Below are 25,076 nucleotides of genomic sequence, written 5' to 3'. Positions count from 1 at the left end.
TTGTAGTGTTTTGTTTTTGTTTCATTACACTTGATCAGCGTTTATGTACCTTTTTTCGTTGAAGCTTTAGCGAGAGAAAAGAGCTGCTTGCAAAAATCGTTGTGTAGATTAACTTCATAAAAGCGTTGTATTTTTTCGGTAAAAATTTCCCATTTCGAATATAAACAATTCTCCTTACCAGGATACATGATCTTAAAATCAAGGTATATCTGCAATGTGTGGATGTGTTGCTGGGAAATTCAAACTAAGTATGTATGTATGTATTTTCATAGTTACCAGTTCAGGAGCCCGCGAATCAGTATATTTCGGCCAGGTTTGGAGAAAATCAATATTTGTTAGTTCTTTTAAGTCATTCTGTCTCAAGTTAATGTTTTTTGCCATTTATCTTTGACTTCATTCCAATCAGCAATGCTTCTACTGAGAGATGTTTTCAATGCTCTACATATAGTAACATCAATTTCAGGAACTTCGTCATTTTCGGTGGGGCCCCAGTATTATCACTAGCAGGTGATGGTGTGTTTTGCTCAAAGCACATGCTCTTCCTTTTCTTACTGCGTTGGTTAACATATTTCCCATATAACTTTCCACTAGGGCATTTTTTACCCTTGCGCGGAATATAATAGTATTCCTGGCAAATTAGAAAAACAGGTGGCAGAATTAGTTATATTTTTTAATCAATTTTATAATAAATATATTACCCGAGCAGCATTTTCGTTTGGAAAGAGATTTATAATCTGCTCGAGCAAATTTGCAAAATCCTTGGCTTTTAGTATAATGTCATTTGCTATAACTTCGTCAATAACTATGCTTATGAGGTCGTCACGGTTTCTGTTGGTCAAATGTTGATTTTTTTTGTAGGATTCTAATAAAAGCTTCCCCTTGCAAGTTTGTTGGAGTAAGCTTAGTAAATCCTTGTTCAAGAAAGGATAGTTATTAGGGGTATTTAGATCGAAAATAATTTATTAAACTTACTTTGTTGAGACAGTGAGGCGAAGAAGATGATTGACTTGACGGCATAAAGTTATTACTTTGTAACCATTCAGTTACTTTGCTTGGCATCGACATGGTTTCATCATCTATTCCATACTATTAACAAAATAAAATATGTGAACGGATAAAGATTTTTTAAGAATTTACCAATGTACATACGCACCTCTTTTTTCTTCCAAATAAATAATTTCTCTCTAAACTCTACACGTAGACCCAGCGGCGGAATGGCTTCCTGTAGGTCAGCAGCCTTTAGAAATTGCAGGCTTCTGAAAGTTATCTGCGAAGCTGCAGGTCGTTGTCAGATATATGTAATAATAGCAAGTTATTAGCTCGATACAAATATTTATTTGTTAAGTAATTACTCACCTTTTAGGAATGGCAAAACGTCGACCAAATCAAACTCTTCGGGTAGCTCTACCAACTTCTCCTCATCCTGATTGTCAACAATTTGTGTGGTAGTAACAACTACTCCTTCTAAATTTGTACACACTTCTTCAGATTCCACGTTCTCGAAATTATAAATAAAATCATCAATTTGCAACGAGTTGTTCATTTTGTTCACAATATATCAAGCAAAATCCACAAAATAAATTTTTTGTCAGAACGGACAGCAAACAAAATCAACTAAACTCAGCAAACTGCTTCTTCTTACTTATGCATGAGCCATACTTTTAAATATGAACATGTTTAAAATAAAGACGTTTATGTTTGAACTAAAGTGGTACATTTTTGATTCAAGTATGGAACGTTGTAATCGCACGCAATTTTTAAAATGAATATGTCAATATTAGAATTAAAAATGCAACATTATTAATTCAAATATGAAACATTTTAAAATCTAAAATACACTTTAATTTTAAAAATGACATATTTAATTTAAAAATATTTTGATTTGTTTTGAAAATCTTCATTTTTAAAATAATAATGTCCTCGTTAAAAACGTGCATATTAAAAATAAAAATTTTATTTTTGATTTTAAAATGCAATTTTTCTCTGAGTGTGGACGTGCAGTGTCATCCTCGGCTCAGCTACAATATATTCAGGCTAATTGGGTTGAGCTGGAAATGAATAAAAATAAAATAAAAATATTTTAAGCACTTCCTTTATATAAATGGACAAAAATCAGCGAAAAATGTTTCCTTAATAAAGACATATTCTTGCTAAACTTTGATTTTTAAATTTTGACATAGAAATTGCAAAAATATTTATGATAAGTAAAAATATAAAAGTGGAGCGCACATTAGATAGATAGATGTTGTGAGGTTAAGCACTGCGACCTATTGGTATGTTGTGCCCTCATTCTCTTTACAACACCGCATTCAAGCCGAGTTCTCTGAGAAAATCCAGAATGCTTCTCGGCTTCAGAGAGTATATGTGACTATTTCCTACCTTCGATGATCCTAGGATCCTAAGGCGACTGCATCGCATTCCTTCAGGATGTGTTCTGCGGTCTCATATTTGCGATCACAGAACCGACAGAGGCTACTAGACGACATGCCCAATTTATGCATATGGCCCTTTAGCCTTCAGTGACCTGTGAGTATACATGTTAAAATCCTAAGGCTACTTTTTGGGAGGTTGATCATAGCTTTATATCGTTATTAGTGCCTTTGCCTACCGAAGTCCTGGACTTTCACGCCAGTACTGTTTTCTGAGTCACGCCTTTCTTTGTCTAAACTCTTCCCTTATTTTATGTCACCCTTTGGCACGATGGGCTCAGGTCCTATTGGCTTTCCGGCCTCTGCCAACCTGGCAAGCTCATCCGCTCGCTCGTTACCATCTACTCCTCTGTGTCCAGGTACCTATGCTAGTCGGATGGTGTTATTGACTCCTAGACTATTTAACCTCTCTACGCATTACGTTTAATCCCAACTGAAGATAATGCCTGTAATGTACCACGTCGGTTCGCTAGATGTTACAGCGGCAGTGCAATAATATACGGGCGTGCATGCTAGTTGGACCTGGTCTAAGCTCTTCGGCTGGGGTGGATACTTTGTATAATTATTCACACTGCTTACATACATAAACAGAACTTTCATGCACTTGATTTTCTGCTTATATAAATTGCTAATATAAACAACAGCAAATTACACATCGGACAATAATCACAGCCAACACAGAATACCATGTAAGCGGAAGCATGAACCAATAAACAGATCTCGCATTAAAAAATGAGAGAGCAAAAGTCATAGTTAGCTGCGAAATTAATTTTCTCGGCGTGACGTTTGACAACATGTTTCATTGCTGATGCAGTGTTCAGGCTTTATTCCAATCGGAGTATTTTGCTCCGCTCTTACCTCCTACTACATTTTTTATCTAAAAGGTTTATTTGGGTGGAGTTGAAACCTAAGTAGTATTACTATCTAATATCTTTTGGTTGAAGTTTTCATTGTATACGTAGCATTGGATGAAATGACGTGAATTCATTGCTCGTATCTTAAGACATGTTTTTTCACATTTTACTGACAGTTTTTGTACTTTTTTTCGTACGGAATGAGAATAGGAAAAGTAAAATGTAAGCAAGAAATGTGTCCGGGCGCGATCTGTAATTTCTGCCAAAATTCAACATACAGCACTTCTTGAAGTTTTGTATACAAATTAAGTACGTCGAGTCATTGAGGTCAGCTAACCCTGTTTTGCGATAAGAGTCGCCAATTGAGAGCAACAAGCGAGGTCAAATTATCCACCAACTGTCTCTCCCAACTCAGTGAAGGTCTTCTATTTCCTCTGTTTACAAACTGCCGGAGCGTATTCGGTCATCCGCATAACATGACCTAGCTAGCGAAACTTTCTGTTTTTATTCCCTGCTCTATCGTCATATCTGCGAAAAGCTGATATAGCTCATCATTATACCTCCTTCGATACTTGCCGCCGACATCTCGGATAGGTCTATAAATCTTCCAGAGAACTTTTCTCTCGAATACTCCAAGGGCCATCTCATCTTCTCTCGACACCCTCCATGATTGCGAGCCAAACATCAGGACAGGTATGATGAGTGACTTGTAGAGCGAGAATTTTGTTCGTCGAGTGAGGACTCTACTTTTCAATTGCCCAAAGAAGCACTTGTTGGCAAGAGTTATTCTCCGTTTGAATTCTAGGCCGACATAGTTTTTGCTTCTAATGCTACTTCCCAAATAGACGAAATCTTTCACAGTCTAGCATTTCTATCCGTTAACAGTGACGTGGCTATAAAGGCCACGATCGCAGCAAGTACTTCGTCTTGTCCACATTTACTGCAAGACCTACTTTTTTGCTTCTTTATCTTATACCAACTCTTCGCCTCCATATTTGAACAGCCCGGCGTGATTTTTTAGCCGTGATATTGCCATTCTCACTTCACCATAGTTGGATGTCGGAGAGGGTTTTTCATCATCGGAGATCGAGGTATCCGGTTCATCTGCCCCAACACTGTACGTCAGTTACCAAGTCGCAGTTACCACCGTTCCTACAGGAATGTACCCTGGTCTTGAAACCTTCTGTCATTAAAAGAGCATGAAATATGTATGGTAAACCGAAAATAATAATAATATTTTTTCGCGATAAATATCCGGGCAGATAGAGTTCACTTTTCTTCCAGAATGTGGTGTGCTAATGGGAGCATTAATTGGTCATCATATACGTTTCAGGCCGAGAAACATTTCATGGCAAAAACACCATCGAAGGGTTTTCCAAGCCACCAAATCAATTTGATGTTAGTTATTAGCCCACTTTCAAAAAGGAAGGAAAAATATACCCCGAAAATTTAATTTTTACTCCGGCGTAGTCGTTTTGTAGTGATAAAATTCCCCAATTTAAAACATAACGACACATCTGGCAACGCCATTGCTGACAATGCAAGATGTGTCATTGTGAATGGTGCACTCTGTAAGAAAGAGTAGGAAACATGTTCATATCATATTCTAATAAGTAGTCAGCTATTGTAATACAATGTGTGAGATAGTGTGCAAAGTATGTTGTGTAAAATGAAATATAACAAGTAAGGAAGGCTAAGTTCGGGTGTAACCGAACATTACATACTCAGTTGAGAGCTGGGGTCAATTCCGTAACTGTGAAAAACTGAAAAATGTACACTCATTGAAAACTCATTTGCACACACAATTTACACTTTAAATTTTCATGCGAATCTGTAAATTATTGTGTACATTGTTTTGCTGAATGAGCGCTGAATGTAAAAGTCTTATGTCAGTGAGAAAATATTCATCAAACGCCATGAAAACAAAAAAGTCATTCTGCAACAGTGCGTATGAGTTTTGAATGTCAGAACAGTGTACACTGGCTGCCAAAAAAACTCACGAAGTTTTTATCAGTGAGTTTTTTTGTTCGCAGTTTTGCTTTACAGAATCAGAATTTCAAAGTTTACACAATTTCTTGAGTACACTTTAAAACTCATTGTTAGCGAATAGGGCCCCTGTGGAGACAAAGTAAGGGAAAATCACCATGTTGTAAACAGAACCTAGGGTAACCCTGGAATGTGTTTGTATGACATGTGTATCAAATTGAAGGTATTAAAGAGTATTTTAAGAGGAAGTGGGCCATAGTTCTATAGATGGACGCCATTAAGGGATATCGCCATAAAGGTGGACCAGGGTGTCAATTCCGTAACTGTGAAAAACTGAAAAATATACACTCATTGAAAACTCATTTGCACACACAATTTACACTTTAAATTTTCATGCGATTCTGTATATTATTGTGTACATTGTTTTGCTGAATGAGCGCTGAATGTAAAAATCTTATGTCAGTGAGAAAATATTCATCAAACGCCATGAAAACAAAAAAGTCATTCTGCAACAGTGCGTATGAGTTTTGAATGTCACAATAGTGTACACTGGCTGCCAAGAAAACTCACGAAGTTTTTATCAGTGAGTTTTTTGTTCACAGTTTTGCTTTACAGAATCAGAATTTCAAAGTTTACACAATTTCTTGTGTACACTTTAAAACTCACAGTTAGCGAATAGGCCCCTGGCCTGACTCTAGAATTTGTTTGTACAATATGGGTATCAAATGAAATGTGTTAATAATAATTTTAAAAGGGAGAGGGCCTAAGTTCTATAGGTGGACGCCTTTTCGAGATATCGCCATAACGGTGGACCAGGGGTGACTCTAGAATTGGTTTGTACGATATGAGTATCAAGTGAAAGGTGTTAATGAGCATTTTAAGAGGGCGTGGGCCTTAGTTCTATATGTGGACGCCTTTTCGAGATATCGCCATAAAGGTGCACCAGAGGTGACTCTAGAATTTGTTTGTACTATATGGGTATCAAATGAAAGGTGTTAATGAGTATTTTAAAAGGGAGTGGGCCTTAGTTCTATAGGTGGACGCCTTTTCGGGATATCGCCATAAACGTGGACCAGGGGTGACTCTAGAATTTATTTTGTACGATATGGGTATCAAATGAAAGGTATTAATGAGTATTTTAAAAGGGCGTGGGCCTAAGTTCTATAGATGGACGCCTTTTCGAGATATCGCCATAAAGATGGACCAGGGGTGACTCTAGAATTGGTTTGTACGATATGAGTATCAAGTGAAAGGTGTTAATGAGTATTTTAAGAGGGTGTGGGCCTTAGTTCTATATGTGGACGCCTTTTCGAGATATCGCCATAAAGGTGGACCAGATGTGACTCTAGAATTTGTGTGTACTATATGGGTATCAAATGAAGGGTGTTAATGAGTATTTTAAAAGGGAGTGGGCCTTAGTTCTATAGGTGGACGCCTTTTCGGAATATCGTTATAAAAGTGGACCAGGGTTGACTCTAGAATGCGCTTGTACAATATGGGTATCAAACGAAAGGTGTTAATGAGTATTTTAAAAGGGCGTGGGCCTTAGTTCTATAGGTGGACGCCCTTTCGAGATATCGCCATAAAGGTGGACCAGGGGTGACTCTAGAATTTGTTTGTACGATATGGGTATCAAGTTAAAGGTGTTAATGAGTATTTTAACAGGCGTGGGCCTTAGTTCTATAGGTGGACGCCTTTTCGAGATATCGCCATAAAGGTGGACCAGGGGTGACTCTAGAATTTGTTTGTACGATATGGGTATCAAGTTAAAGGTGTTAATGAGTATTTTAAAAGGCGTGGGCCTTAGTTCTATAGGTGGACGCCTTTTCGAGATATCGCCATAAAGGTGGACCAGAGGTGACTCTAGAATTTGTTTGTACTATATGGGTATCAAATGAAGGGTGTTAATGAGTATTTTAAAAGGGAGTGGGCCTTAGTTCTATAGGTAGACGCCTTTTCGGAATATCGTTATAAAAGTGGACCAGGGTTGACTCTAGAATGCGCTTGTACAATATGGGTATCAAAAGAAAGGTGTTAATGAGTATTTTAAAAGGGAGTAATTCTTAGTTCCATAGGTGGACGCCGTTTCGAGATATCGCCATTACAAAAAAAACAACCGAAATAACAAAAACAAACACGCTAAATATACAGCGATACGATAGAAGCAATTAAAACTGAGCAAAGATAATCGCTCACGTTGAGATTTTATATTTCGCGACAACCAGTATTATAACACTTATGAATGTACCTTTATTAACCCTTGATGACCCCAAGTTGTTTGCGCAAACAGCAGGTCCTCACTGGAAATTTGGTGGAATTTGGATATATATACGCTATATTCCCGCTTTACACCACGACAATTATGAATACACTTTTGTACCTTTTAGGCAAAAATATTCAAGAATTTACAACAAAAACAATAATTAAAAAAAATTTTTCAGTTAAACGGTTTTATTGAAAACAAGACTTACATGAAGTAATAATAATACTGTTACGAATATTAGCAACACTAAGGAGTACTGCCATCTCTAAGCCGATGCTAAGCAGTGATTGTATGCACATCCATAAATCGATCATTATGTATCTACATAAACGAATCAATCATTATGTCTACACATGTGTATGTGCACGCAGCGGAGAAGCAACGCACAACCACATGCATATATCTGAGATACTCCCGAAAGTATGCAATGAGAGAAGCTATAAAATCGTGCATCTGTAGTTAAAGCTGAGAAATTTGATAGCTGATGGCCAACTTGTAGATTCTGGAAATGGAAGCTCCTAGAAGATGCGAACGAGGAAATCAGAGAGTATAAAAGGTAACAACGGTAGAGGCGCAATAAGCAGTTTCGATTAAGACACTATCTAGCGAGCAATAGCAGTATTATTTTGAAAATAGTTGGAGTGTTATTGTGAAGTACTTTAATAAACGCCATTTTGCATTATTACATATTGGAGTTATTTATTCAACAGTTTAGTGATTCGAACTTAGCAGAAGGTTGCAAATAAGAGGATTTGCAGTAAATTCGTTACAACTGGTGTCAGAAGAGGAATTGTTGAATAAATTCCAGAGTTGCAGAGCACAACAAGGACATTGCGAAGTTAGGTGAATTAAGTAAGGATCCAGCAACTGAAAAAGGAGTTGGAGAGCCGTGGATTGAATACAACCGTCAATAAACTCGATCTTCATGCACGACTACGAAAGGCAATGGAACTAGAGGGAATTAACGTGGAAGAGTATGTCTTTCATCTTGATGGTGATGAGACAACAACAAAATTTGAGGAGAAAAATTAAACATCGCAGACAATCAGCACGTGCCAAACGTCCACGAGTGCGTCCAGCGTATATATTCTATAGAAATACGCTGTCCACCCTGATTAGGGATAGAATTGCTATCTACCTCTCTACGACAAAGAGGGCCAGTGCTGTTACTAAATAACCATCTTGATATACATTTACTATGAAATTGGCGCTGACAAGGCGTGATAGCCATGTCATATTCCGGTAAAGACTCATTGCATATGGTGCACATAGATACTAGTGCATCCACTAAATCTAAATTTTCATCACTTCTATGAACACGCATTTTATTGCAGTCGAAAAAAAAATTGTTAATCAAACTAAAGATAAAAAAATACCGAAAATTATTTACTTGTTAAATCTTTCAAGTATTATTGTTACTACAATCCGAATAAATTTATGAATATCTTTATTATTTTTTATTTATAAAGTATTGGTATGAAGTTAAAATTATATTGTAACGATTTTACTGAAATTCCGCTTATTTCAAATCTTCTACTAAGGTTCGTATCGCTAAACTGTTGAATAAAAACTCCACTTTTCAATAATGCAAAATGGCCTTTATTAAAGTACTTCACAATAACGTACTAACACTACTATTGCTCGCCAGGTGGCTTCTTAAATCAAATTGATTGTCGCGCCTCTGCTGTTGCCGTCCCTTATAAACTCTGGATTTTGTCGTTCGCATCCTCTAGGCGCTTACATTGTAGAATTTACTAGTTGGTTATCAGCTATAAAATTACTACGTTTATAGCTTCTCATATGCGCGTATATATGTGAGCACAATTATAGTTGCATACTTTTGGGAGCATCTCAGATAAGATATCTGCATGTGTTTGTGCGCCTCTTCTCCGCTGTGTGTACGTACATATGTGAAGACATAATGATTGATTTAATGATGTGCATACAAGTCACTGCTCAGCATCGGCCTAGAGATGATAGCATCCCTTAGCGTCACTAATACTCGTGACACTGCCCTCCACCTAAGTCTGATCGTCTCGATCAGACAAATCTCTCGATCTAAACGCTGCCAGCCTTTCCAAATGAACCACTTTCATTTTGGTTCGTGGTTTGCCAATGGTTTGTATGCGGTATACTACATCGTTGATCTGTTTTACAACTTTGTATGGGCCTTCCCAGTTACATTGCAATTTCGGGGAGAAACCTTTTTTTCGTTGTGGGTTGTATAACAGCACCAATTCTCCTTCCTGAAACCCTTCCGAATTTATTGCTTTATCGTATCTGGCTTTCATATTATCACTCATAATCTTTGCTCGTTGCCTTACCAGATCGTGTATATCTCTCAGCTCTTCTTCCAAGACACCAGTGGATTTCTTGTCATTTCTCTCCGCATCGGCATCTATCCCATACTTCAAATCAGCTGGCAGTCGAAGGTCATTGCCAATAATTACCTTTGCGGGTGTTTGGCCCGTTGTCTCATGTACTGCCGATCGCTAAGCTATCAAGAATAATGATATGTGTGTATCCCACTCCTTATGGTACTTGCCTACTACTTTCCTTAAATGCTCCTCCAATGTTCTATTGAAACGTTCCACCATACCATCGGACTGAGGATGCAATGGAGTTGTCCGTGTTTTTCGAATGCCCAACTTCTTACACATTTCTTGGAACACAGCTGATTCAAAATTCCCGCTTGGTCATAATGTAACTCCATTGGTACACCATACCTTGCAACCCAATCGTTTGCAAGCACTTCTGCTACTGTTTCCGCTTCTTGGTTTGAGATTGGGTATACCTCTGGCCATTTGCTGAAATAATGCATAACCACCAGTACGTATTTGTTTCCGCGGTTGCTAGTAGGAAATGGACCTGCGACATTCATGGCGATCCTTTCAAATGGTGCACCCGAAATATACTGCTTTATCTGGCCATGACTTCGTGTTTTGGGCCTTTTCGCTCTGTTGCAAACCTCGCAGTTGGCAATCCACTCGGTGACCGACTGACGGCAACCAACCCAATAGAATCTCTGCTTAATTTTCTCGAACGTCTTCGTGATTCCGAGATGACCTCCATGTGGACCATTATGCAGCTCGCTGAGCACGTCAAGAATCCTCTTTCTGGGAACAACTATCAGTTTCTTCTTGCATTGACCATCCTCACTCTTCCATACTCGATGAAGGCAACCGGATATCAATTCTATACTGTTCCACTGTGCCCAATATGACTTCGCAATGGGACTCTCTGCTGACATCTCCTCTCTGTTTGGTCTTTCGTTTCGTTCGAGCTCTTGCATAACATGTGACAGATCTGTATCTTCTAGCTGACACTTCCTTAGCTGTTCCTTGTCCAATTCATCTGTACATGTTATAGTCATTAGCCGGACATCTATAATGTCTTCTTTAGCCTCGGCCTTAGAACAGTGCTTGCATTCCAAAATATATGGTCTTCGTGACATTGCATCAGCATTTCCATGGGTACTACCTTTTCGATGATCAATGGAAAAGTCATAGCTTTGTAGTCGCTCGATCCACCGTGCCAATTGTCCTTCCGGATTACGGAACTGCAGAAGCCATTTCAACGCTGCGTGATCTGTCCTGACGCGGAATCGCTGGCCGTAGAGGTATTTGTGAAAATGTTTAATGCACTCTACCAATGCTAACAGCTCTCTCCGTGTAACGCAATAGTTCCTCTCTGGTTTTCCAATCGAACGGCTGTAATATGCAACTACCTTCTCCTGTCCATTGACCAGTTCTGATATAACGCCTCCGCTCGCATCTGTATCTAGAATAAACGTTGCTCCTGGAATCGGATATGACAACATTGGGGCAGTGCACAAATCCTCAAATCAATGTTTGGAAAGCTACTTCTTGCTCCTTCTTCCATTCGAAAGCTTTATTTTTTCTTGTTAGCTCGTGGAGGCAATGGGCTACGCTGGCAAAACTTGGTACAAATCGGCGGTAATATGTGCACAGCCCAAGGAAACTTCTCAATTCATGCAGATTCTGTGGTCTTCGCCAATCCTTCACTGCTTCTATCTTTTCATTCGCGGTGCAGATGCCCTCCGTCGTTACTTTATGACCCAAGTAACTAACTTGCTTCTTGAACAGAGAACACTTTTTGGGACTAAGTTCCAGACCAGTACCAGCTATTCTTTGGAAAACCTCCTCCAAGTTCTTCAGATGTTCTTCGAAATTCTTTCCCAATACGATGATGTCGTCTAGATACACTAAGCATGTTTTCCAATATAGTCCTTTTAGTACCTGATCCATGAGTCTTTCAAAAGTAGCTGCTGCGTTACATAGTCTAAAAGGCATCACTGTAAATTGCCAAAGACCATTACCGACACTGAAGGCTCTTTTCTCTTTGTCTTCCTCTTTCACTTCCACTTGCCAGTAGCCGCTTTTCAAGTCCAGTGTGGAAAACCATTTCAATTCTTGGCAATGGGTAGCTAGCCTTTTTCGTAACGTCATTCAACTTCCGGTAGTCCACGCAAAACCTCATTTTTCCATCCTTTTTCTTTACAAGTTATCGGTGAGCTCCATGGACTAGCTGATGGTTCGATGACACCGCTGTCGCTCATTTCTTGTATGATTTGATTCACAAATTCCCGCTTCGCCAGTGGAACACTTCGTGGAGCTTAACGGATCGGCCTCGCATCTCCAGTGTCAATTTGATGTTTCACAACGTTAGTTGGAGCCATCTTGGTCAAATATGTTCCCGTAATTTAGAAACAGTTGTTTTGCTTTACTCTGATGGTCTTCCTCTAGTCCCTCCGTCTATGCCATGATGTCATCTGAAAGATCAATATTGCTAGTTGAAACCTCTTCCTGGAGCAGTTCACAGTTGATTATTACTTCAGCCTCTTGGCATCTTCCCAAAATAGCTCCCCTGGTCAGTTTAAGTGGCGACTTGAACTCTTACCGGGATACGTCCATCCTGTTTTGTTATAGCCAGGGTTTTTCCTACAAGTATGTTCGGTGTTGATTTGTTTGCTGCTTCGACAACCCACAATTTGTTTGTCCCACAATCTCCATCAACCTTTGCCCAGATGACTGCTTCGGATTTTGGTGGTATTTGCTGACTCCCTTCCACCAGCACTCGTTTACTACTGTAGTCTCTCGCGTAGCCGAAATTAAGTGGCACACATCCATGTTCTCACATCGCATGGTATTGCTTTGCATGCCGGTCTTGATGTCTTGGTCGATTAAGAAGTCCACTCCAATTATGATTTAACAATCTCTGCCACTATAAAATTGTGTACTACCGTGACGTTCCCAATTGCGACTTCACATGATACTTCTCCTAGAACCGTGGTGTATTCTCCAGTGGCTGTACGCAATCTTGCTCCATGCAATGGTCTTATTTTCTTGTTGACTAAATTCGCTCGAATGATGGAATGAGATGCACACGTATCTATAGTCAGTAAACGTTCCTTTCCATCCACATGTCCTCCGACAGTAAGATTGTTTGACCTTCTTCCAATTTGTGAGATAGTGATTATGGGGCATTCAATTGAGGGAGCCAGCTGTCGCCCCTTGCGGCTGACTCGCTTTAGTTTAACGATTGATAGGTCTTGGAGATCTCCTCATCTCCTTCAGCTCTGCGTTTACGACCACCCACATTGTTGGAACTGTTAGGGTTGGTGTTGCAAAAACGCGCAATGTGCCCTGGCTTTCCACACTTAAAGCATTTGACTGCGTCATTATTCTCCTTCTGCATACCCTTCAATGCTTTCAAAATTGTGTCTACCCACTCTGGTCTTTTTTACTTCCACACAATGAGCCTTATATGCTGGTTTACTCAATAGGGAGGCAGTTTCCTGAGTCAATGCATGTGATACCGTTTCAGCAAATGTCAGCTTTGGATTTGCGTATGTAGCTCGCTTCGTTTCCACGTCCCGTATGCCATTTATAAAACTCCGGATTTTTACCCTCTCGGTGTATTCCACGGGTGCGTCCGCATTTGCGAGATGAGCCAATCTTTCAACATCCGAGGCAAACTCCTGCAAAGTCTCATTCGCTCTTTGGTGATGGTTTTGCAACTCAATTTGGTATATCTGTTTTCTATGCTCGCTTCCATAACGTCTCTCGACAGCGGCCATCAATGCTTCATAGTTGTTCCGCTCTCCTTCGGGAATCGTCTGTAGGATTTCGGCCGCTGGCCCCTTCAATGCTACGAATAGAGCTGCCCACGGCTCTCCAACTCCTTGGTCAGTTGCTGGATCTTCAATTCACTTAACTTTGCCATGTCCTTGTTGTCCTCTGGAATTTATTCAACAATTCCTCTTCTGACACCAATTGTAACGATTTTACTACAAATCCTCTTATTCGCAACCTTCTACTAAGGTTCGTATCGCTAAACTGTTGAATAAATAACTCCACTTTTCAATAATGCAAAATGGCCTTTATTAAAGTACTTCACAGAAACGTACTAACACTACTATTGCTCGCCAGGTGGCTTCTTAAATCAAACTGATTGACGCGCCTCTACTGTTGCCCTCTTTTATACTCTCTGATTTCCTCGTTCGCATCTTCTAGGCGCTTCCATTCTAGAATTTACTAGTTGGCTATCAGCTATAAAATTACTACGTTTATAGCTTCTCATATGCGCGTATATATGTGAGCACAATTATAGTTGCATACTTTTGGGAGCATCTCATATAAGATATCTGCATGTGTTTGTGCGCCTCTTCTCCGCTGCGTGTACGTACATATGTGAAGACATAATGATTGATTTAATGATGTGCATACAAGTCACTGCTCAGCATCGGCCTAGAGATGATAGCATCCCTTAGTGTCACTAATATTCGTCCATTATATAAGTGTTTTTACTGCTAAATATGAATTCTTTCAGCAAAATTTGTATCCAAATAAAAATTCTCGGTAATTTCTATGTGATCCCACGCCGACTTTCAGAGGCCGCCGTGTTCCCTTCTTCTCTTGTCTGCTTCGCGAATGAAAAATAAAACAATTGTATGCCAGATCTTTGCTAACTGCTATTATTTGCAAACACTCAACTTATCCAAAACCAACCATATGTTTACAAAGTATAACAGTTTGAGACATTTTGAATGCAAAACCAATTCACTGGTAGAGTGTAACACACATATATTACTTCAACTCTATTCCAAATGAAAAGGAATTGGAATCCAGACCCCCCATAAGAAATTTTTCGTCTAAGTTTTAGAGATTGCGGTTAGGAAAACAACATTTGTATTTTACCTAATTCCAACGCTCTCCAAAACTTGACACTGATAAACAGCAAAATTTTATTCGGGGTAAAACGAGGGCCCATTCGTGGATTAAACGGCGTGGATTTGGGCGCCATTTTTATGTAATGTACCATGTCGGTTCGCTAGATGTTACAGCGGCAGTGCAATAATATACGGCGTGCATGCTAGTTGGACCTGGTCTAAGCTCTTCGGCTGGGGTGGATACTTGTATAATTATTGACACTGCTTACATACATAAACATAATTTTCATGCACTAGATTTTCTTCTTATATAAAATCCTAATATAAACAACAGCAAATTACACATCGGACAATAATCACAGACAACAGAATACCGGACGGACGTATGGAAAATTGTTTCCTACGGGGAACGTAAATTGTAGCGAAACAAGACGACAACAGAACGACAAGAATGGAATTCCATTATGGAGACTCAGATGTTATTAAGTCTCCGCTCTCTCCCTTCCCAACCATTATACAAGAGTACAGCACCTCTCCCGTCCCAACCTAATATAACAATCAGCGCCTGAGATCACATAGTTTTATACCACTTACACTTTATTCATATTAATTAAAATTCATTTTCGTTACATACAAAAAATTGTGTTTGCAGTGAGAGGAATCGTTTGATATTCTCTATCAATGCACTAACACTTAAGCAAAACGAATTCAAACATTTAACGAATTCGAACATATATGTGTAAACGAACTTACAAACACAAATTAAACAAGTAAGAACGGGACTGTCTTCGGCTGTGCCGAAGACTTCATACCTTTCATGAATGGGGCTGAACAATAATCTTATCCCGTTCGTAATCTCCGAATAATCGGATGTATAAGATAAGAAATATATAGTGAACAGATCTACATACCTTAACGATTTTTAAGATAAATATAAAATAAAAAACAGGTAGGTACTTTGTGTGAGGATGCAAAGTTTCAGGTTTTTTGTGGTCTGCGTGTAAAAACTATGACTACGAATCACGTATTTCAAAAATATATGACGAAAACGTAACTATTTGATGAAATTTGATGAATTTTGAAGATTCTAGCCGTAAAACAGGGGTCAAAATGACAGTTTATATGAAGTATATAATATATATACGACCGATCTCTATGATTTTTTCAGACAACAATATATGCTATATACGTAAGCATTTTGTGAAATTTGAAGCTTCTAACTGTTAAAACGGGGCAGAAATTGCGCAAAGTTTCTTATCTGAACAATCGGTTGTATGAGATATATACTATGTGTACCACCGATCTCAATGATTTTTTCAGACATCAATATATGCTATACACGTAAGCAGTTGGTGAAATTTGAAGCTTCTAGCTGTTAAAATGGGGCCGAAATCGTAAAAAAAATATATATATACTATATATATATACTATATATACCATCATATATATATTATATATATCACCGATCTCTATGATTTTTTGACACAACAATACATACTATATACGTAAGCAATCGGTGAAATTTGAAGCTTATAACTGTTAAAATGGGGAAGAAATTGCGCAAAGTTTCTTATCTGAACAATCGGTTGTATGGGATATATACTATATATACCACCGGTATCTATGATTTTCTCAGACAACAATATATGCTATACACGTAAGCATTTGGTGAAATTTGAACATATCTAAACGATTTTTAAGATAAATATAAAATAAAAAATAGGTAGGTAATCTGTGTGAGGATGCAAAGCTTCACGTTTTTTGTGGTCTGCATGTAAAAACTAAGGCTACGAATCACGTATTTCAAAAATATATGACGTAAACGTAACTATTTGATGAAATTTGATGAATCTTGAAGCTTCTAGCCGTAAAAAAGGGGTCAATATGACAGTTTATATGAAGTATATAATATATATACCACCGATCCCTATGATTTTTTCAGACAACAATATATGCTATATACGAAAGCATTTTGTGAAATTTGAAGCTTCTAACTGTTAAAACGGGGCAGAAATTGCGCAAAGTTTCTTATCTGAACAATCGGTTGTATGAGATATATACTATGTATATCACCGATCTCAATTATTTTTTCAGACATCAATATATGCTATACACGTAAGCAGTTGGTGAAATTTGAAGCTTCTAGCTGTTAAAATGGGGTAGAAATTGCGAAAAGTTTCTTATCTGAACAATCGGTTGTATGAGATATATACTATATATACAACCGATCTCTATGATTTTTTCAGACAACAATATATGCTATATACGTAAGCAATCGGTGAAATTTGAAGCTTATAGCTGTTAAAATGGGGTAGAAATTGCGAAAAGTTTCTTATCTGAACAATCGGTTGTATGAGATATATACTATATATACAACCGATCTCTATGATTTTTTCAGACAACAATATATGCTATATAAGTAAATATTCGGTGAAATTTGAAGCTTCTAGCTGTTAAAATGGGGCTAAAATTTGCGAAAATATATATATATATACTATATATATATACTATATATACCACCATATATATACTATATATACCACCGATCTTTATGATTTTTTCAGACAACAATATATGCTATATACGTAAGCATTCGTCGAAATTTGAAGCCTCTAGCTCTTAAAATAGGGCAGTAATTACGAAAAGTTCCTTATCTGAACAATCGGTTGTGGGGGATATATACTATATATACGACCGATCTCATAAATTTTTTCAGGCAACAATATGTTCAATATACGAAAGTATATGGTGAAGTTTGAAGCTTCAATCTGTTAAATTGGGTAAGATATTACAAAAATCCTCTTTTTCTGAAAAATCGGTTGTATGGAGGATATATGCTATAGTGGTCCGATCCGGTCGGTTCCGACAAATGTCTAATCGGACACCCAAATACACCTGCTCACCAAATTTTATCAAGATATCTCAAAAATTGAGGGACTAGTTTGCATACAAACAGACAGACGGACAGACGGACAGACGGGCATGGCTAAAACAACTCAGCTCTTCAACCTGATTATTTCGGTATACTTAATGGTGGGTCTATCTATTTTCCTTTAAGGACTTACAATTTTCGGTTTCGTGACGAAATTAATATACCATTTCATTTTCATCAAAGGTATAAAAACAGGTAAGTACTTTGTGTGAGGATGCAAAGTTTCAGGTTTTTTGTGGTCTGCGTGTAAAAACTATGACTACGAATCACGTATTTCAAAAATATATGACGAAAACGTAACTATTTGATGAAATTTGATGAATTTTGAAGATTCTAGCCGTAAAAAAGGGGTCAAAATGACAGTTTATATGAAGTATATAATATATATACGACCGATCTCTATGATTTTTTCAGACAACAATATATGCTATATACGTAAGCATTTTGTGAAATTTGAAGCTTCTAACTGTTAAAACGGGGCAGAAAGTGCGCAAAGTTTCTTATCTGAACAATCGGTTGTATGAGATATATACTATGTGTACCACCGATCTCAATGATTTTTTCAGACATCAATATATGCTATACACGTAAACAGTTGGTGAAATTTGAAGCTTCTAGCTGTTAAAATGGGGCCGAAATCGTAAAAAAAATATATATATACTATATATATATACTATATATACCATCATATATATATTGTAACGAATTTGCTTGCAAATCCTCTTATTTGCAATCCTCTGCTAAGTTCGAATCACTAAACTGTTGAATAAATAACTCCAATTTGTAATAATGCAAAATGGCCTTTATTAAAGTACTTCACAATACACTCAAACTGTGCAACGAATAGCTTGCTTAATAACCACACTGACTGATAGCTCAATGAAACTCTACTATTCAAAATAGTACTGCTATTGCTCGCTAGATATCGTCTTAATCGCAACTGCTTGACAACTCAAATCAAACTGAATTCCTTCTTACTCGCTTGTCCCGCTTTTATAGTTTACGCTGCATACTTCTAGGCTCTTCGATTTCCAGAACTTACTAGTTGTTTCGGCTACAAAATCGCCAGCCACAACTACGTGCACAAATTATTGCTCTCTCTTGTGACAAATCAGATAAGGTATATGCATGTGTTTGTAGTTTACAGTCTCCCTCACACACATAAGCGTATAAGTAAATTCATCTGTGTGTGACATCTCATCTCTCGCTGCCTTGTATGTAAATGTTGCTCGTCGGAATGTGTACATATGTGTAGACGCAATTATTGATTCGTTTATGTAGATACATAATGATTGAATTATTGATGTGAATTCACGTCACTGCTTAGCATCGGCCTGGAGATGGCAGCACTCCTTAGTTTTGCTAATATTCGTAACACTGCCCTCCACCTAAGTCTGATCGTCCCGATCAGACAAATCTCCCAATCTAAACACCGCTAGCATCTCCAAATGTACCACCCTTCTAATCCGTGGTTTCCCAGTGGTTTGTATGCGGTAGATGGTATCACTGATCTTCTTCACAACTTTGTACGGGCCTTCCCAACTGCACCGAAATTGGGCTGGGACACCTTTCCGCCGGTGAGGGTTGTTTAACAGTACCAAATCTCCATTCCGGAAACCTTCCGAATTATTTTCCCTGTCGTACCTGTGTTCCATCTTACTACTCATTATTCTGGATCGTTCTCTCGCACTCTGTTGCTTGGCCAATGAAGAACTACTTTGTAGAGCTTGTTCTTGACGGATTGGCTTCACATACTCAGTATCGTTCCGACGTTTCCCAACAAAAGTGCGCGCTGGCTTGAAATCATCCTTGCATTCTTTCTGAAAAATTCTTTCAGTGAATTTAGTGCGTCCATTAGGGTTTGTTGATGCCGGTCTTTTCCTCGCAGGTACTTTTAATTTCGCTTTATTTGGCACATTCGATCCATCAACCTTTGCTCGATCTACTTTCCTTGACTTTCGTGGTCTCTGTCGAATCTCCTCGACCAGCACTCGCTTACTGCTGAACCCTTTTTCCAAACTGAAGTTAAGTGGCACATCTTGGTTCTCATAATGCATCACCCTTCTCTGCATATCGATCTTGATGTCATGGTCAACCAAGAAATCCACTCCCAATATAACTTCATCAACGATCTCCGCCACAACGAATTTGTGTAGAACCATGACCTTCCCAATTAGGACTTCACATATTACTTCTCCCTGAACTTGGTTATATTCGCCTGTGACCGTACGCAACCTCGCTCCAGGTAATGACTTTATTGCCCTGTAGACCAAATCAGATCGAATCAAGGAATGAGATGCCCCCGTATCTACAGTCAGTACACGCTCTTTACCATCCACATTCCCTCTGATGGTAAGACTGCTTGATTTCCTTCCAATCTGCGACACAGATATCACAGGACATTCAACAGCCGGGGCAAGTTTTCGTTCTTTACTTTCGACACGCTCTTGCTCATTTCCGCCAGCTTTGCGTTTACGGCCACCCACATTGTTGGAACTATTAGGACCAAGATCGCAATGACGTGCAATGTGACCTGGGTTGCCGCACTTGAAACATTTAATAACTCCGGCATTCTTCTGTTGAGATCCCCTTAGTGCTTCCAAAATTGTGTCTACCCACTCCGGCCTTTCTACTTCCACACGATGAGCTTTGTATGCTGGTTTACTCAATAATGACGCCGTTTCCTGAGTCAATGCATGGGATGCCGTTTCAGAAAATGTTTGCTTTGGGTTCGCGTATGTGGCTCGCTTCGTTTCGACGTCCCGTATGCCATTTATAAAGCTTTGAATCTTCACTCTTTCCGTGTATTCCACGGGTGCGTCCGCATTTGCAAGATGTGCCAATCTTTCAATATCTGAAGCAAACTCCTGCAATGTCTCATTTGCTTTTTGGTAGCTGTTTTGCAACTCAATTTGGAATATCTGTTTCCTATGCTCGCTTCCATAACGTCGTTCTACAGCAGCCATCAATGTTTCATAACTGTTCCGTTCGTACTCTGGAATCGTCTGTAAGATTTCCGCTGCAGGCCCTTTCAATGCCACGAACAGTGCAGCAACTTTATCTTCCGCATTCCATTGGTTCACTGCTGCGGTCTTCTCAAACTGTAGCTTAAAGACCTGAAAAGGAACAGAACCGTCAAAGGATGGTGTATTTACCTTTGGATTACTCGCTAAAACAGCTGGGCGGTTTAGTTGTAACTGCTCCATACGACCTTTTAACGCTTCTATTTCGGCATCAATTTTGTCCTCGAGTTGTACAATTTTTGCATCCTGCTCTTCCAGTTTCACAAAGAGCTGCGCTGATACCTGTTCCGAAATTTGTGCCGACATTTCAGATATACGTGCCTCTTGCGCTTCCAGTTGAGATGCCAAATATGTCTTCTGTTCTTCCAATTGTGTCTCCATCTTTGATGTAATCTGTGTCGACATTTCTGCCATACGCGTTTCTTGTGCTTCAATTTTCGATGTTATTCGTGTCTCTTGGGATTCCATCTGTGATGACATTGTCGATGTTTGAGCAGATATTGCAGCCAAAATCATGTTCAAGTCTGTGCTCGTAACTGTCTGCGATGTTTCGTTTTTCTCTTCAACTTTTGTTACTTCCTCGCCATCAAGATGAAAGTCATACTTTTCCACATCAATTCCTTCCGCTTCCATTGCCTCTCGTAGCCGTGCCTGAAGTTCAAGTTTAACGCCGCTTGTATTCAATCCACGGCTCTCCAACTCCTTCTTTAGTTGCTGGATCTTCAATTCACTGAACTTTGCCATGTCGTTGTTGTCCTCTGGAATTTATTCAACAATTCCTCTTCTGACACCAATTGTAACGAATTTGCTTGCAAATCCTCTTATTTGCAATCCTCTGCTAAGTTCGAATCACTAAACTGTTGAATAAATAACTCCAATTTGTAATAATGCAAAATGGCCTTTATTAAAGTACTTCACAATACACTCAAACTGTGCAACGAATAGCTTGCTTAATAACCACACTGACTGATAGCTCAATGAAACTCTACTATTCAAAATAGTACTGCTATTGCTCGCTAGATATCGTCTTAATCGCAACTGCTTGACAACTCAAATCAAACTGAATTCCTTCTTACTCGCTTGTCCCGCTTTTATAGTTTACGCTGCATACTTCTAGGCTCTTCGATTTCCAGAACTTACTAGTTGTTTCGGCTACAAAATCGCCAGCCACAACTACGTGCACAAATTATTGCTCTCTCTTGTGACAACTCAGATAAGGTATATGCATGTGTTTGTAGTTTACAGTCTCCCTCACACACATAAGCGTATAAGTAAATTCATCTGTGTGTGACATCTCATCTCTCGCTGCCTTGTATGTAAATGTTGCTCGTCGGAATATTATTGTTACGAATATTAGCAAAACTAAGGAGTGCTGCCAGCTCTAAGCCGATCTAAGCAGTGACGTGAATGCACATCAATAATTCAATCATTATGTATCTACATAAACGAATAAATAATTGCGTCTACACATATGTACACATTCCGACGAGCAACATTTACATACAAGGCAGCAAGAGATGAGATGTCACACACCGATGAATTTACTTATACGCTTATGTGTGTGCGGGAGACTGTAAACTACAAACACATGCATATACCTTATCTGAGTTGTCACAAGAGAGAGCAATAATTTGTGCACGTAGTTGTGGCTGGCGATTTTGTAGCCGAAACAACTAGTAACTTCTGGAAATCGAAGAGCCTAGAAGTATGCAGCGTAAACTATAAAAGCGGTGCAGGCGAGTAAGAAGTAATTCAGTTTGATTTGAGTTGTCAAGCAGTTTGATTAAGACGATATCTAGCGAGCAATAGCAGTGTTATTTTGAATAGTAGAGTTTCGTTGAGCTATCAATCAGTGTGGTTATTAAGCAAGCTATTCGTTGCATAGTTGAGTGTATTGTGAAGTACTTTAATAAAGGCCATTTTGCATTATTACAAATTGGAGTTATTTATTCAACAGTTTAGTGATTCGAACTTAGCAGAGGATTGCAAATAAGAGGATTTGCAAGTAAATTCGTTACAATATTATATATATCACCGATCTCTATGATTTTTTGACACAACAATACATACTATATACGTAAGCAATCGGTGAAATTTGAAGCTTATAACTGTTAAAATGGGGAAGAAATTGCGCAAAGTTTCTTATCTGAACAATCGGTCGTGGGATTTTTTCAGACAACAATATATGCTATATACGTAAGCAATCAGTGAAATTTGAAGCTTATAGCTGTTAAAATGGGGTAGAAATTGCGAAAAGTTTCTTATCTGAACAATCGGTTGTATGAGATATATACTATATATACAACCGATCTCTATGATTTTTTCAGACAACAATATATGCTATATACGTAAGCAATCGGTGAAATTTGAAGCTTATAGCTGTTAAAATGGGGTAGAAATTGCGAAAAGTTTCTTATCTGAACAATCGGTTGTATGAGATATATACTATATATACAACCGATCTCTATGATTTTTTCAGACAACAATATATGCTATATAAGTAAATATTCGGTGAAATTTGAAGCTTCTAGCTGTTAAAATGGGGCTAAAATTTGCGAAAATATATATATATATACTATATATATATACTATATATACCACCATATATATACTATATATACCACCGATCTTTATGATTTTTTCAGACAACAATATATGCTATATACGTAAGCATTCGCTGAAATTTGAAGCCTCTAGCTCTTAAAATAGGGCAGTAATTACGAAAAGTTCCTTATCTGAACAATCGGTTGTGGGGGATATATACTATATATACGACCGATCTCACAAATTTTTTCAGGCAACAATATGTTCAATATACGAAAGTATATGGTGAAGTTTGAAGCTTCAATCTGTTAAATTGGGTAAGATATTACAAAAATCCTCTTTTTCTGAAAAATCGGTTGTATGGAGGATATATGCTATAGTGGTCCGATCCGGTCGGTTCCGACAAATGTCTAATCGGACACCCAAATACACCTGCTCACCAAATTTTATCAAGATATCTCAAAAATTGAGGGACTAGTTTGCATACAAACAGACAGACGGACAGACGGACAGACGGACATGGCTAAAACAACTCAGCTCTTCAACCTGATTATTTCTGTATACTTAATGGTGGGTCTATCTATTTTCCTTTAAGGACTTACAATTTTCGGTTTCGTGACGAAATTAATATACCATTTCATTTTCATGAAAGGTATAAAAATAAAAAAAAACGCAAATTAGATACAGAAAAATTACTGAAGAGCAAGCGACAATAAAATCGTTTATAACACTTTCAAACAAATTGATCGAGGTATAGGTATGGGTGTGCAAAATCAATCAGTTCACTTAAGCGCCAAATACACGACACGAACATTTCCGCGAACATTCCGCAAACTTGTTCGCAGCTTTGGCCATACACCATACAAACTTTTGGCCGAACATTAGTTCTCTTTCAGACAGCGATGAATACGTACAACAATTGTGCTGCAGCAATATTGCTCGCTGTGGCAATAATCTCTGCTTTTTACTTGCCACAATGATGGCAAAGATTTATACATTTCAATAAATTCACTTAGAAATTTTTTATTGTCCATTTTACTTTTCCGCGCACGTTTGTTCCGTTCAGAAATTACTACGATTATGAGCTATTTCGCCATACACGCACGAACAGTTCGCGCAAATGTTCGCCAAAAATTAAAATATTTTGATTTCTGGCGAACATTTGCGCGAACTGGCAAACACCACCATACACGACAGAAAAGGTCGCAGAAACATGACATAACGGGAATGTTCGCGGAAATGTTCGTGTCATATATTTGGCGCTTTACAAAAAAAAAACAATCGAAATAACACGCTAAATATACAGCGATACGATAGAAGCAATTAAAACTGGGCAAAGATAATCGCTCACGTTGAGATTTTGTATTTCGCCACAACCAGTATTACAACACTTATGAACGTACCTTTATTAACCCTTGATGATCCCACGTTGTTTGCGCAAACAGCAGGTCCTCACTGGAAATTTGGTGGAACTTGTATATGGGGTATTCCATCCCATTTCGACAAATTTGAAACCCGACCCCTTTAGAATTGGCTGAAAGTTTTTCTTCTTTTTCTAGCTTACGAAAGACGTTTTTCAGAAGTTTTTCAAATTTTTTCATCCAACTCAAAAAAAGTTATGAATTTTTAAAAAAACACCGTTTTTGTTTTCAAAATGCTATAACTTTTTCAAAAATTGACCGTTTGGGATTTTTTTTTTTTTAAATATGTTTTTAAATGTACTTTTCGGAAAAAATACAAAAGAAAAATTAAAAAAAAAGAAGAAAAACTTTCAGGCAATTCTAAACGGGTCGGGTTCAAAATTGGTCGAAATGGGATGGAATACCCCATATGTATATGCTATATTCCCGCTT

At 38.2% G+C, this 25,076-nt stretch overlaps 1 protein-coding gene across 3 annotated transcripts in view; it reads right to left on the bottom strand.

Moving 5' to 3' along the window:
- LOC137240902 (uncharacterized) overlaps positions 1 to 25,076 on the bottom strand; it is a 41,706-nt gene that overhangs the window by 5,756 nt on the left and 10,874 nt on the right. The window contains exons 3-8 of one of the 3 annotated variants that reach the window (XM_067767843.1): positions 1,357 to 1,498; positions 1,154 to 1,275; positions 973 to 1,086; positions 699 to 911; positions 277 to 628; positions 50 to 209 (exon numbers count right to left, since the gene is read on the bottom strand). The exons of 1 other annotated variant lie outside the window; for it this stretch is intronic. In XM_067767843.1, the coding sequence (XP_067623944.1) occupies positions 431 to 628; positions 699 to 911; positions 973 to 1,086; positions 1,154 to 1,275; positions 1,357 to 1,498 (789 nt within the window). In that variant the 3' untranslated portion in view covers positions 50 to 209; positions 277 to 430. Of the gene's footprint in view, positions 1 to 49; positions 210 to 276; positions 629 to 698; positions 912 to 972; positions 1,087 to 1,153; positions 1,276 to 1,356; positions 1,499 to 25,076 lie in introns of those variants that run through there. One more of the 3 variants, XM_067767841.1, reaches the window with a different exon arrangement.

This window comes from Eurosta solidaginis, chromosome 2, assembly GCF_040869045.1.
Source record: "Eurosta solidaginis isolate ZX-2024a chromosome 2, ASM4086904v1, whole genome shotgun sequence".
In the NCBI taxonomy this organism is placed as follows: Eukaryota; Metazoa; Arthropoda; class Insecta; order Diptera; family Tephritidae; genus Eurosta; species Eurosta solidaginis.
Note: the sequence above shows the minus strand (reverse complement) of the source record. Positions and strands in the feature narration are given on the sequence as shown.